The sequence below is a fragment of the Natrix helvetica genome, assembly GCF_964273705.1.
Source record: "Natrix helvetica genome assembly, chromosome: 5".
NCBI classification, from domain to species: domain Eukaryota; kingdom Metazoa; phylum Chordata; class Lepidosauria; order Squamata; family Natricidae; genus Natrix; species Natrix helvetica.
This window is the reverse complement of record NC_138551.1, coordinates 106090860-106105338: the sequence shown is the minus strand read 5'-3', so window position 1 is coordinate 106105338 and position 14479 is coordinate 106090860. Positions and strand designations below refer to the sequence as shown.

General features: G+C 43.1%; 1 protein-coding gene and 1 long non-coding RNA gene across 2 annotated transcripts in view; one reads left to right on the top strand and one right to left on the bottom strand.

The window, feature by feature from the left end:
- Positions 1–14479, bottom strand: part of LOC309392931 — a 137778-nt gene that overhangs the window by 41477 nt on the left and 81822 nt on the right. The window lies entirely within an intron of this gene.
- CCDC6 (coiled-coil domain containing 6) overlaps positions 1–14479 on the top strand; it is a 43741-nt gene that overhangs the window by 11286 nt on the left and 17976 nt on the right. Inside the window, exons 2-3 of the mRNA XM_081955855.1 lie at positions 1612–1761; positions 8703–8831. Coding sequence (XP_081811981.1) covers positions 1612–1761; positions 8703–8831 — 279 coding nt within the window. The remainder of the gene's footprint in view (positions 1–1611; positions 1762–8702; positions 8832–14479) is intronic.

The following is a 14479-nucleotide window of genomic DNA, read 5'->3' as shown; positions in this document are numbered from 1 at the left end:
GAACCAACTTTTCCAGCGCTCTCTGAAGGCTTTTGACATAACCCTTTCTCCCGCACCTTTGTGTGTCTGCCCCCTCCCTCCATCGTGTATCCTTTCTCATCATGTACCTCCCCGCATCCTTGCATGCACCCCCCTCCCCGCAGAGCTCTAAACCTCGTGCGGTCTGTGCTTTTCCACGTGCTTCCACAGGGTAATCATTAATTTGTGAGAGGTAATCATCCCATAATTCGTTTACTTGTAATGTCAACTTGGTTTCCATCCCTTTCTCTTGGCCCTAATCTTTTGCCTGCTCTTCCTTCTCAAGTTCAAGGCATCGATCTCTTTCCCGGCTGCTGGCATCACACAGAGATCATTTGCGGGCATTTCGTGAGATTCCAGGAAGGTGCAGAGTTCTCACATTATATTTGACATTTCACTTTCTAGCCAGTTGGGTTGCTTTGGCTCTAAGCTGTCAGGCTGAGTTAAGTGACCCTTGTGCTCATATGCTCCTTGTTCCATCGGTTTTGCAATTGCCTGGCAAAACAAGAATGGCAAACCAGATTGGCAGGGTTGGACTGTCACATCAATAAGATTCACTTCAGTCCAGGAAAGTCGTAAACTCCATGGGACACGGGTGGAGCAGCTTGCATGGAAGCCGCGACTTGGCTCCCTTCTTGTTCGTGGTTTGTTCACGCTTTGAAGTTTGCTTTTGATTTTATTCTCTGGATTGTGAGATCTGTGGTCTTATAAGAGTAGAAGCATAGGAAACTTTGGGAAGAGAAAAGAAATCCGTTGGGTTGCCCTGTGGTTTCATCCTGCCCAGGATGGGTTGATGGCTTCTTGTTCACCGAGAATAGGTTGTTCTCCCTTTCCTCCTCTTCATCCTACCCCTCCCTCCAGGGGTGGGATGCTGCTGGTAGTTACGAAGTGTGGATGGGTTTGGATACCACGCACATGCATGCAAAGGCTTGTGCATGCGCAGATGGCGCACACGCATATTTTCGATGCTGGGCGAACCGGTTAATTTATGTGTCCCCCACCTCTGCCTCCCTCCCAGCAGTGCATAACCTTGTTTACAATAAAGCCAAGCACAGTGGGCAGCTGGGACTGAAGACTGGACTCTAATCCAAACAACTGGCTCTCTGACGGGTCTGATCTGCAGTTGAGCAGGAGGAGCGTGTGCATCAATGATGGCTCAAAGCATTTTCAGTCTGTCCCAGGAAGCTCAGCGCAGTGACAGGAACACATCTCTGCCCACAAACCTTTGAAGCTGAGAAATGGGCTCTCTGTGTCGGAGTATTACAGAATACAACAAACCCCCTACCCTTTTCACACTCACATCCATATCCTGGTTTGTGGTTGGCGTGGCTCCATTTCTGGAGCTAAGCATTGATGATGCCGCGGTCCCTGCCTTTCCTCCAGGGCAGCCTAGGGCAGAGACCTAGTCCTTGATCCATGAACAGGACGCTATCCATGGTGGCGGCAGCCAAGAGATCGGGCTTGGGTTTTCCTGGCAGATCTCTTGGCATCCCCATCCTTGTTTAGTTGAGTGGCATCAGAGCATCAGCAGAGGAAGCAACCGGATGCCTTCCAGACCAGTTGCCTGGCTCTGAGATTGTCTTTCTCTTCCAGCAAGCCCGAGCAGAGCAAGAAGAAGAATTCATCAGTAACACCCTGTTTAAGAAGATTCAAGCTTTGCAGAAGGAGAAGGAGACGTTGGCCGTGAATTATGAAAAGGAGGAGGAGTTTCTCACGAATGAACTCTCCAGGAAGCTGATGCAGGTATGTCTTCTTTTATCCCGCCCCCTTCCTCTCCAGTCCTAAAATAAGAACTGCTTGGGCCATTCTTCTTGTTAGAAAGGGAATGCGTTTGTTATCACTGGAACCATGTTTTCAGACCCTTAAGCAACAGGTATTAGAATGAAATATGGATTCTTCGGAGCTGAAGAAACGTCTTCAAAGAAAAACCAGAGCGTCCAGTTGCCTCTTGAAAAAGCACCTTTGGGATATCAAAAAGGATTACTGTATTTTTCAGAGTATATAAGACCCACTCCCCCCCCCCCAAAAAAAAAGAGGCTGGAAATATGGATGCATCTTATACTCCAAATGTAGCTTTTTCGAAACATTTTTTCAGCCCCTAGCAAGGTGCCAACGAGTGAAGCGATCTTCTGTGCTTTGCCTGCTTTTCTCATTGCTTCGCTCTCCGATGATCAGCTGTGCTTTAGAAGCTGTTTTTTATCCCCAACCAGAGGATAAAAAGTGTGCGCGCTCAAAACCAGCAAACGTATGTGCTGAAGCTGACCAAGCTAAGGATGCTAGCCAGTTGAATACCTGGTAGGCAGAATTCCCCCCCCTCTATTTTCCTTCCCAAAAACTAAGGTGCATCTTATACTCTGAAAAATACGGTATGCATTGGAAAAATGTCTTAACTGCCATTATCGCCTAAACCAGGGGTGTCCAAACTTGGGAACTTTAAGACTTGTGGACTTCAACTCCCAGAATTCCCCAGCCAGCCATGCTGGCTAGGGAATTCTGGGAGTTGAAGTCCACAAGTCTTAAAGTTCCCAAGTTTGGACACCCCTGGCCTAAACATTCCCAACAGGGGAGTGAACGAACCAAGGGAAGGAAGGAAGGTGGTTGCAAAAGAGAATATTTCTCCCTTAAAAAAAATATAGAGGTCAGGGAAAAGGAAGCCAGATGGCTTTAGAGGTCCATTTCCAAAAATTAAATGATAAAGGCTTTTTTTTTTCAAAATCCCATAGTAAAATTATTAATATGTGAGTTGTGGTGTGTGAATCACCCCAAGATCCCATTCAGTGACACAAGCGAGCTAAACTCACTTGACATTAGCTGTTGTGCAGAGATTCCCCCAAGCACCTAATGCAGTCTTCGGTACCCGTGAGATGTGTAGACTTCAACGCCCAGAATTTCCATGCCAGGGTTAAGGTTAGGGTTAGGGATGGAAAAATCTGGGCATCTCAAAAAGGGCCAAGTTTGAAAAAAGTGATCAAGTGTCTCTGATACAGATTGAGCAGATTCATCACCCAATGTGTTTGGATTGCTTTGGAATTTGCCTTGGATCAACTCTTTGTACTCCCTTCGCACTTCATCAACGCAGAACATTTGTGTGTGTGTGTTTCTGTGTTGACTTCCAAGGCTGCCGAAGGGAACAGCTACGGTGTTTATATTTCACCTTTGCTCTCTTGACAGTCCAATCTGTATTTTTTCCTTCCAGGATCCACTAGGAATGGCCTCTATTTAAATAATGTTGTTTATCCAAGTAGCAAGGTTCAGATGATACTATCCAGAACCTAAAAAAGCAAAGTACAACAGCTGCCCCCTCTCCTCCTCCTCTTCTCTAGTACACCTCATCTTCATTGCAAGGTTGCTGATGCAGAGTTGCTGAATTTACCACTCTTGGATCGAGGCCTTTTATGATTTTTGAAAGCAGAGTGTACCTCCAACCTGGGGAATATTCCTTAGCTTCAGCCACATTGGAAAAGTTGCCAGGCTTTGCTTCTTAGGCATTCCATTCAAACCCTTCTGTGGCTTCTCGGGGTCCCTGGGGACCACCTTTCTGGGTCCACCACACACTATGTTTACTCAGGTGTGAGAGGAAGCAAGATAAGAACCTGTTGCTGTAGATAGACGCACATGTCTTGGTTCATCACAAAGAGATGCACTGTAGAGAGCAAAACTAGTAGACTCTTAAGTTTTTCTGTGGAGGATGAGCAGGGCTCCTAGATTGCCCAGAGAACCCTGGATTTTCTCTGAGGATCCTGCAGGGGATGGTGTTGCATCAGCTGTTCATCTCTCTGTTTTCCTGCCATCCTGGGAATGAGTAGCTCTCCTGCGAGGAGGGGAGGGAAGAGGAGAGAGAGCAGGGGAGGAGAGGGAAGAGGAGACAGGAGAGGAGAGAAGAAGAGAGGACGAGAGAAGAGGAGAGGAGAGAGAGGAAGAGAGAGGAGAGAGGAGGAGAGAGAGAGAGAAGAGATAGAGGAGGAGGGGAGAGAACAGGAGAGAGGAGAAGAGGGAGAGGAGAGGAGAGAGAGGAAGAGAGGAGAGGAGAAGAGAGAGGAGAGAAGAAGAGACAGGAAGAGACAGGAAAGGGAGAGGAGAAGAGAAGAGAGAGATGAGAGAAAGTGGAAAGAGAGGAGAGAGGAAGAGAGAGGAGAAAAGAGAGGAGAGGGAGAGGAGAGAAGAAGAGAGGAAGATATGAGAGAGGAGGAGAGAGAGAAGAGACAGAGGAGGAGGAGGAGAGAGAAAAGAGAGAGAGGAGAGGTGGGAGGGGAGAGGGTCCCTTTATGGATATATTTTGCTAAGCAAATCTGAATTTTACTGCCTTCTAATCCCTTACCCTATTTTAATTGGCTTATTTCCCATTTTGTAAATTAGCTACATTTGGGTTTCAGTCAACCCACAGGTAGAAATGCTTTGTGTTTTTTTGCAACTGTATTACATTTGGAGTTTCCTTTTCAAATAAATTGCTATTGTTGCAACTGTTGCAGGGTTGGTTTATTAAATGCATAATATTAAGTTACTATGTTTTCAAAGCTCTCTATTCTTCCTGAATCATTCAAAAAGTATTTCTGGTACTTTTGAGAATCTGGCAGCTTTTATTATTTAAGCAGGTAAAGTAACCAGGATCCCTTTTGAGATTTAAAATGCAGATCTTTATGGTTGAAAGAGAGAATCTTTTCCATGGGATCTCCTGGTTTTGCTAAAGAGCTTCGGAGAAGTCAGAAGTGTATATGTCCTTTGTAACATTTGGACTGGGTTTTATATAGCCAATGACTAATCTGAGACAGGGGTCTCCAACCTTGGCAACTTTAAGCCTGGAGGATTTCAACTCCAGGAATTCCCCAACAAGCTGGCTGGGGAATTCCTGGAGTTGAAGTCCTCCAGGCTTAAAGTTACCAAGGTTGGAGACCCCTGATGTGAGATACTGTTTATTTCTTAAGGCAAAATATTTCCAAATATTTATATGTTGGAGGAAAGGAATATTATAGTTGAATTTTCCCTTGTCTGCTCATCTGACAACTCTCTGGGGACTGTCCACCTGTGTCTGCCCCTGTCATTTCTTTCTTTTGAAGTTTTTAGTACTGCCCGGTCCATGGGTGTATATTAACTAATGGGAAAAAAATGTGCTTGACTCTATAAAACTCTCTACCAGAGCTTTCAGGTTTTATTAGGTAAACAGAGCTAAAATATAAGAGTAAGGGAAGATATTTCTCTCTTCCCCCCCAGGTGACAAAACGTTGTGTTGCTCTGTGTATAAGTGTAAGTAAGTCTTCGTAAATGACTTAGATGAGGGAATAGAAGGGGAACTCATCAAATTTGCAGATGACACTAAACTGGCAGGATTTGCCAACACCTCAGGAGACAAGCTCAGGATCCAAGAGAGATCTTGACAAATTCGAACAATGGTCCCTATCCAGCAAAATGAATTTTAATGTGGAGAAAAGCAACATTTTACATTTAAGGAAAATGCAGGAAAAAACCAAAGGTATAAGCACAGATTAGGTGAGACCTGGCTCAAAAACTGTGAGAGGGACCTTGGAGTCCTAGTGGACGATCACTTGAATATGAGCCTGCAATGTGTAGCAGCTGCCAAAAAGGCTAATACACTCCTGGGTTGTATAGACAGAGACATAGAATCAAGATCTTGTGAAGTATTAATACCGCTTTACAAAACCCTAGTAAGGCAAATAACTGGAATATTGCAACCAATTTTGCTCACCATACTACAAAAAAGCTGTTGAGATATTAGAAAAAGCTCAGAGAAGAGCAACTAAGATGATCAAAGGCCTAGAGGCTAAAACATATGAAGAACGGCTGCAGGATTTGGGTTTGGCTAGTCTAGAGAAATGAAGAACTAGGGGTGATACGATAGCAGTATTCCAGTGCTTGAGGGGCTGCCACAAAGAAGAGGGGGTCAAATTATTTTCCAAAGCAACAGAGGGCAGGACAAGAAACAAGGGATGGAAATTAATCAAGGAGAGAGGCAACCTGGAACTAAAGAGAAATTTCCTGAAGGTGTGGACAATTAACCAGTGGAACAGCTTGCCACCAGAAGTTGTGTGCTCCATCACTGGAGGTCTTTAAGAAGAGATTTGTCCATTTGTCTGAAATGGTATAGGGTTTCCTGCCTGAGCAGTGGGTTGGACTAGAAAACTGAAAGGGTTGGTCTCTTCCAACTCTGTTATTCTATTCTATTCCGTTCTATTCTATTCTATTCCATTCCATTCCATTCTCTATTCCACTCCACTCCACTCTACTCATCTGGTGCATATTGTCCTTGGAAGAACACTTTGTTCTTTTAGCTTTCAGTAGCAGAATCATTGGTTCCATAATGTTCTGCAAAGATACCATGAGCCTCTGTTAGCAGGCACCTTGGAAGAGAAAACACTTCTTAGTAGAAGAGGTGAAAAGTGAGGCAGGAAATTATTGCAGAATAAAACATACATGGAGCCATGAGATATTCTGGGTATAAGAACAGCTGTCTCCCTCATGATCCTCAACTGTTTGCATTGTGACATTTATTTGACATTTCCAACCTCCATATTTCTTGTCAGCCCTGTTGGATTCGCACCAGGCACCAGTTCCTTTAGTGTTTTAAATGATGTGGTTGGAACCCTCCTAAGAAAAGTTATTTCTTGCTTTGGTATCCAGCTGCTTCTTATTATTTTGAATTTTTTCCCCTTAGGTTTATAGAATTATGGTTTACTCTGCATCCTTCTCAGATAATTTGAGAAATTGCTTTCACAAAACAGAAAATGGACAAAACTGGATTTTCAGCCCTACACAATAAGGCAGATTGGAAGGGTCCTTGGATATTTGTTGCTCTCACTGAGAAATATTCAAGCTTTGTTTGAACTTGTCTACAGTTCAGACTTCTACACATATGGAGGAAGTCTGCTCTGAAAAGAGAGGAGGGCTTGTTTGATCTCTGTCAGTTCTGAGTTAATGTATTTATCAAGGAAGTCTAGATGATAAGACCAGTCTTGCATGTCTCTTTTTGGAAAGCAGGACAGAATAACTGCTTTTAAAGTGACATCAACATTTTTTAAAAAAAAGGAACAAAAAGATTAGCAATAGAATGCTCTTTTGAGAAAACAAAGTCCCTAAAATAATGGATCAGAGCACTTGCTTGGCACAACTGGCAGGATCCACTGTAGCGCCTTGCAAGAGCAGCCCAAACGTTTCAGAAAATGGGTGGAGGCAGGAGGGTCCAGGGTTTCAACTGAAGTTACTCTTTTGATGTGGGGTCCGATTCAGGGGTGAAATCCAGCAGGTTCTGACAGGTCCTGGAGAACCGGTAGCGGACATTTTGAGTAGTTCGGAGAACCAGCAAATGCCACCTCTGGCTGGCCCCAGAGTGGGGTGGGAATGGAGATTTTGCAGTATCCTTACCTTGCCACGCCCACTAAGCTACGCCACGCCCACCAAGCCACGCCCACTAAGCCACACCACGCCCACAGAACCGGTAGTAAAAAAAAATCAAATTTCACCACTGGTTCGATCATGTGTCGTCCTGGTGATCTAATGTGCCTATTCAGACAGGAGGTATATTAAGTTGATCCCATAAGGTTCATGACCAATCGAGTTTATCTTAGCATTGGAATCAGGCATATTCAGGATGCTGGGCTCAGAAGCTCCTTTCCAGAATGTGATGCTTTGTAATGGAGCAAGCAGCAGAGAAAGGCTTGATGCTTTCAGGTGTCCGTGCGAAAATACACCTGGGACTTTGGGGAGGAGCATGATAAAACTGAACCCTAGGGGAAAGCCTGTTAAGACAAGGGTTGCCCCGGAAAGACAGGAGATAGTCAGGGGTGCCCAATGGAGTCCTGTGTTAATGCAGGAGAAGAAATATATGGAAGTCAGAGAAAAAAAGTTAACAGAAAGTTATTCTCCCAGAATAGAGCTGGAAGGGACCTGGGAGGTGTCAGTGATGGCTCACCTTTTTGCCATCGCATGGCAAAAGTGGGGGGAGCATGGGGGGATTGTGCACGCCCATGCCCACACCCATAATTCTATGCGCCCTCCCACCACGCATGCATGCATGATTCCCCCCCACACACTCCCCCTGCTTTTGGCACACTATGGCATGATTGACCCGTTTTTCACTCTCCCCAGGCTCCAAAGCCTTTCTAGGAGTCTGGGGAGGGCAAAAATGGCCTTCCCCACCCCTCCCAGAGGCCCCCCGGCAGCCTTAAATGGCCCATTTGCCAACTTCCAGTCGGACCAGAAGGCCCCAATATTAGCTGGCATGCACCGGAGCTGAGCTCGCGTGCCCACCGATATGGTCCGCGTGCCACAGGTTTGCCATCACGGCCCTATACCATGTCAGACAGGGTGCTGTCCAGTCTTCTCTTAAAAAGCCTCCTTGAGCCTCATCCAGGCATGAAATGTCTAGAAATCTAATTTGCTGTAGATTGCTATATTTTGTCCCTATTTGTAGAACACTTACCTGTTCCAGAGAGAGAGAAAACACAATAGAAATTTCCTAGTGTACCGAAGTTGTCCCTTCAAAAGGCACAAAAGCATTTTCTGGGTGGAATTGCTCTGTACATGATGTGCCCTTCACGTTTACTGTTAATATTGCATTTCATTTCCAATCTGGGTTTGACCAGGGTCAGTTTTTATGGTTATGTAAAATACAAGTTGGTTTGCTACTGCAGAAGGCTGACCCCTTTGGCCTTTGACTTCTCTCCTGATCCCAGCTGCAGCATGAGAAGGCAGAGCTGGAGCAGCATCTGGAGCAGGAGCAGGAGTTCCAAGTCAACAAGTTGATGAAGAAAATCAAAAAACTGGAAAATGACACCATTTCCAAGCAGCTCACTCTGGAACAGGTATGTCACAGAGGCTGGGGAACATGGGCAGTGATGGGGGTGTGTGTGTCTGGTTGCCAGCACAGCTTGCAGCCCAGCTTTGGGGGAGGGGGTGTGGAAACATTCTTTCGGGGGGGGGGATTGAGGAGAAGGCTGGGAAGGTGCTGGGTCTGGAGGGAGGTTCAGTGGAGGATTGTGCTTAGGGAAAAGTCCAGAGCATAGATGTCAAACTCGGGAAGTCACGTTGTCGTTTTGTGATGTTTTTCCCATTCACAGAGCTGGGGTGGGTGTGGCCTAAGCGTGACGCATCCAGCCCATGGGCCGCCAATTTGACACCCCTGATCCAGAGGAAAGGGAATCCCTGAGGACCCATTAAGAGACAAGGGGAGCTGGGCTCCTTTGCTGCCATCTATCAGGGGCACCTTATTGCTGACTTTAGCATAAGGAATGAGGTGATAGCTTTCCCTTCTCCCTAGTAATAAAATAGGAGCGATTTGGCATGTGCCTCCTTAAATATGCTAATTGGTGACATGCACTCAAAAATTTTTAAAAAATGTTTTTCCTCCTCTTCCATGGTGACGATTCTGCCACTTTATTATTTTTTTGTTAAGTTTATTTTGCCCCCTATTTAGCTGTGAGGCTACTCTAGGCAGCTTACAACAGTGAAAAGGAAGAAATGAAGAGAGAGTGATCAGCACCGAAGTATGGTAATAAAGCAATAAAATAAACAGCGAAGAAGAGCACAGGGGGCAATGCAACTATGTGATTGTCATAAAAGAAAAATGGGCAGGGAGAGAGCAAAGGCCAAGGAGCACGGGGCGGGGGAGTCCATCAATCCCACAGCCACCTCCAGCTGCTAAATATAACTTTATATTCAAGATCAAATCTTGCATTGTTGATTGGAATGGTTCTGCGGGATGCTGTGATGGTGTGTGAGAAAGGATGAAGAAATGCTGCCTGGGGAACAGTTAGATAAAAGAGGGCATAGCCTGCAGCTGCATACAGGAGGAGAAAGAGAGACCTGTAAGGGAGGGGGCGGGAGACTTGCATTTTCAGACCTGCAAGATTCTGTCAGTGCAGCTTTAGAACAAATGTAGCATTAGCTCATCTGGTCATGTTTCCTTTCTGGTCTACCCACTAAGGGCGACATCTGTTTTCTGAATTTTATGCAGATAGACAGTTAAGGATAAGCAAGCTAGCCAGAGGACTTCCTGATACAAAAGATTTTGCAGTTAAGCCCTGAAGGGACTTTTGCAATAGAAGGAAAAGGAGCTCAAGGGGGCTGCTTATTCACATGCAAGAGACTTACAGTACCGTATTTTTCGGAGTATAAGATGCACCTTCCCTCCCCACCCCCAAAAGAGGGTGAAAATCTGGGTGCGTCTTATAGACGGAATGCAACATTTTTGGCCCACTGAAACCCCACCCCCTTTGCAAAAAATGGACGTGCAGAGGCTTTAGGAGGCTTATAGAGTGCTCCTGGGGGCCGAGGAGGGCAAAAACGAGCAAAAACCAGGTCGTTTTTGTTTGGTTTTGCCCACCCAGCCCCCAGGAGCACCCTACAACCCCCCCAAAGCTCTGCATGCCCTCCCCTTTTTTATTAATACATTTTAATCAAAGAGAAATATAATTAGCCTTATGACAATTTTGCACTCACTCACTCAGCAGTGTAGGATCCAAACTGGATTGGCCAGTAGGACCACAGTTTTAGTGTTCTGAACTCCTAAGCTTCTAAATGTAATACATTCTGGTGAGTGAGAAGTTCCTTGAGGATGGGCTCCAGCATGAGTCTGAAAGATGAAAACCTCTGGTACCTATGACTGATCCAGATTGGATTCTAAAACATTATCCTGGGACAATGTATATTTTGCTTCATTCACTAAACAGTGTCTGTTTGTTTGTTTGTTTTTTAAATAAAGTTTTTTATTTTTTTGTTCTCTACATATACATGCACATAATTATTCTTTTTTTTTACATTCATAATCATTCCATTTATAAAATTGTAATATTTCATTTGGGTTGTTTTATTTATCATCCCTCGCCTTCTTCTCCCTTTCTTTTCTCCCTCCCTCCCTTCTCTACTTCCTTCCTTCCTCCTTTCCCTTCCTTCTTCCCTTACCTCTCCCCTCCTCATCTCTTCCTCTTCCCCTTCCTACCCTCTATCCTTCTCTCCTTCTCCCTTCCATCTTCCTGCTCTCTATCTTCCTTCCCTCCTCTTCCTCTCCTCTCCTCTCTTTCTCCCTCCCTCCCTCCCTTCTCTCCTTTCTTCTTTCCTCCTCTCCTTTCCCTTCCTTCTTCCCTTACCTCTCCCCTACCTCTCTCTACCCCTTCCCCTTCCTACCCTCTCTCCTTCCCCCTTCCATCTTCCTCTCCTCACCTTCTCTCTTCTTTCCCTCCTTTTCCTCTCGTTTCCTCTCTTCCTCTCTTCCTTTCTGTTTCTATTGCTGCAGGTGTCTCTTCCAGCTCTTAATTTTTATTTTCTTGGGGTGATATTTCCGCAAACCCAAAAATCTTTGTATATCATTTCTTGTTCCTTTTCCTTCTCTCTCTCTCTTTTTTTTCTTTTAAAAAAAAGAATATTTTCCTTTTTTGGTTAGACAAAGACAGACAACACATAACACATAAAACCTTCTTCAATCACGTACAGCATATTGTTTGGTTGCAAAGTTTTTGTGCATCACTTCCATAGTCATCACTTTCAAATGTATGTAAGATCACAAATTACCAGTCTAGTATATATGTATGCATTATCATTGTACATCATTTACTTGACTATAATTATTATTCCTTCATTTTGAATGAAGTATTCTAAGTATTGGCTTCATTTATATTATAAAATAAATCACATACCTTATAAAATAGTTCAGCTTCTTATTTTCAAATTTCAGATGTCAATTTACTCATTTCAGACAAATTCTCATATCATCAATCCAGTATATTATATAAAAAATTATTATAATTATTAAACATTCGTTTGACTATAAATTGCTTTTACATCCTTTTGTATGAAATATCCTAAATTCGAAGTAAAACTATGTAATGGCATTCCATTAAACCGTCCTAAGATCATCCAATAACATTTCATCTTTCTAACATATTCTAAATAAAAATTGATTATATTTAATAACAAATACTTTTAAACCTCCTCTCATAGTCCTCATTTGCAGTTTGTATAAAATTTCATGTCCTCAAACTAGTATATATATATGTATTATTATCATTATTAGTCATTTATATGACTATATATAATACTCTAAATTTAACTGTTTGACTTAATTTTTATTGTAAACTTTCATTACATCAACCTGTGTCTTTCCAGTAATAGTGCAGTTTTATATCTCGTGTCATTTGTGGAATTAATATTTTGGTTGTTTTCTTAGTAGGTCTTTTATGGACTTCTTTTCGCAACTTGTTCATTGCATATCTTATGAGCACTCGAAACCCTCCATGTGTTCCTTTCATCAACTTATCTTTGGTTATTGCCAATGTTTTTGTCAAGATTTCTCTCCTTACTTCCATCAAGTTTTCTCTTTTTTTTCTTCTGTACTTTGAGGTCTGAGATAGAGTTCCAGTCCACCTATCTCCCCTTTCCATAGTCCACTCTTGCTATTTCCAACTGCGCTCAATTTGCTGTCAGTATCAACAATTTTCTTATCTCTTGTTCCTTTTTTCCTTCAATTTTTGGAACTCTGTCCTCAACTTTCTTCCTTTGATAAATGTTCTCAATTTTTCCATCCCTTTTTGTTGTTCTTTGTTCTGCATCCTCCATTCTCATTTCAATTTTCTCTGTTATTACTAATATTTTTTGAATTTTGGACATAATCATTTGCAATATTAATGTTTCTTTTTCATGTTGCGCCATCCTTTGAGCTTATAAACACTGCCACTATAGCATTCAAGGCTTTTGTTGTATTCCAAATAAGTTCATTGTAATCTTTCAGGTCAAGGCTTTGTCTTCACTGCAGTCCAGCAACTGATTGAGACTCCAGAAGAGCACCTGTGTAAACAATCAGTGCTCTTTCCACTATCACTCTCAATAAAAAAACTAAAAAGTTTTGAAGTGTAATTCCGATGATCAAAGGGAAGAGAAAAGAAACAATATTTCCAAGCCTCCAGCCTCTAAGTGGCAGTGTTACTTTTTCTCTGCTGTTACAGCCCTCTTTAAATACCAGACTTACGGAGAAAAATTCTTAGTAAAAAAAGCAATCCAATCAAACGTTGTAAAAAAAGATTTTTTTAATCCACAAGTATATATAAAAGAAATAAAAATAAAAGAATAAAAAGTAGAAGAAAAACTAACCCTTCCAATTTAAAAAATTGGAAACATTTGCAGAAATTCCATTCGTAAAAAGAAAAATTAAAAAAAGAATAAAACACTAAGTTTAATGTAGCTTAATTTTGCCGCTTATTTTCTTTCTTCAATTTTAATTTAGTTATAATTTTTTTCGGGTAGTCTCTTTTCTAATAATAAAATTTCCTCACCAATCCGACACACTTTCTCTTCCTCTTTCTTTCTTTCCATTCCGGAGCTGTCCCAACTTCAGCAGCTTTAAGGCTGGGTTTCTGTCATCGGAAGTAAGAGATTCTCCTGGATCTATCAGGGACTTTGCGGTGTCCCTGAGATCGGCAGGATGTGCTCTTCTCTATCACTGTCTCTTCTGGACAGTTTAGGTCCAAAAGGACCGTCCAGTAGCAGAAATATCGACTGCGATCTTGGAGCTCCCATGTCACAACGTCAGCTCCCTTTCCACATGCCCCCCCCCCCCTTTTTTTAAAAATCTTTGCAGAAAACGAGTTGTGCAGAGGGTTTGGGAGGCCTGCAGAGTGAAAACCCTTTTTTTACAAAAAATTACTTCTTCAAAATCATGGTGCGTCTTATACTCTGGTGCATCTTATATTCCAAAAATACATTATTTTATCGACATTTTGCTACAGTTTTTCCTCATTCCCCTTGCTTTTATATTCGAAGAGCCTTTTATAGCCTCATTATTGAATTTACTGGTGTATTCTTTGGTCTTAACCATTTGATTCCTGCATTTGATTCCACTATCAGTTTCTAAAGTAATGGTATTCTGTTGAAAGGTTTTTTTGACTGGATTCTTCTCTTTAAAAGAAAAAGGAATCTGCCTGCTAAAGAGCCCTGATATGCTCCCTACTCGATCTTTGTGCTCAAAGGACGTGTGTGCGCAGAGAAGACTCCTTGGCAGCCCTGCCCGTAACGGGTTACGCTGCCTTTGGCTCCTGGTTAAACCAGAAATATTCCCTGTGGTTATGCAGGGTGGGTGGCTTTTGTTCAGCCAAGAACTCCCTTGCCAACCCGTCACATGGGAGCAGAGAGAACTGTGATTACTCTGGACTCCGAACACCACTGCAGTGTTTCTCAGTCCTGAGAATGAGAGCTTCCCTTCTGCCTCCTCCCAGCCTTCGAGGGAAAGTTAGTTGTGTCCCTGAATTCAGCACTAAAGGCTAATACGAAACTGCAAACACTTGTAGGGAATTTCCTTTGATTGGCACATCCTTACCAGGAAATCTCTTCCCTCGGGCTCTGTTTCAGTAGCTGACCTAACCAGTCATCTCTTTTTAGAAGGGTGGTTTAGGGGGGGGGGTTAGTTGCCCTGCAGCAGCTGGGGCTGTTCTGGGCAGTTGTTCATTTCTCATTGAAATTCAAA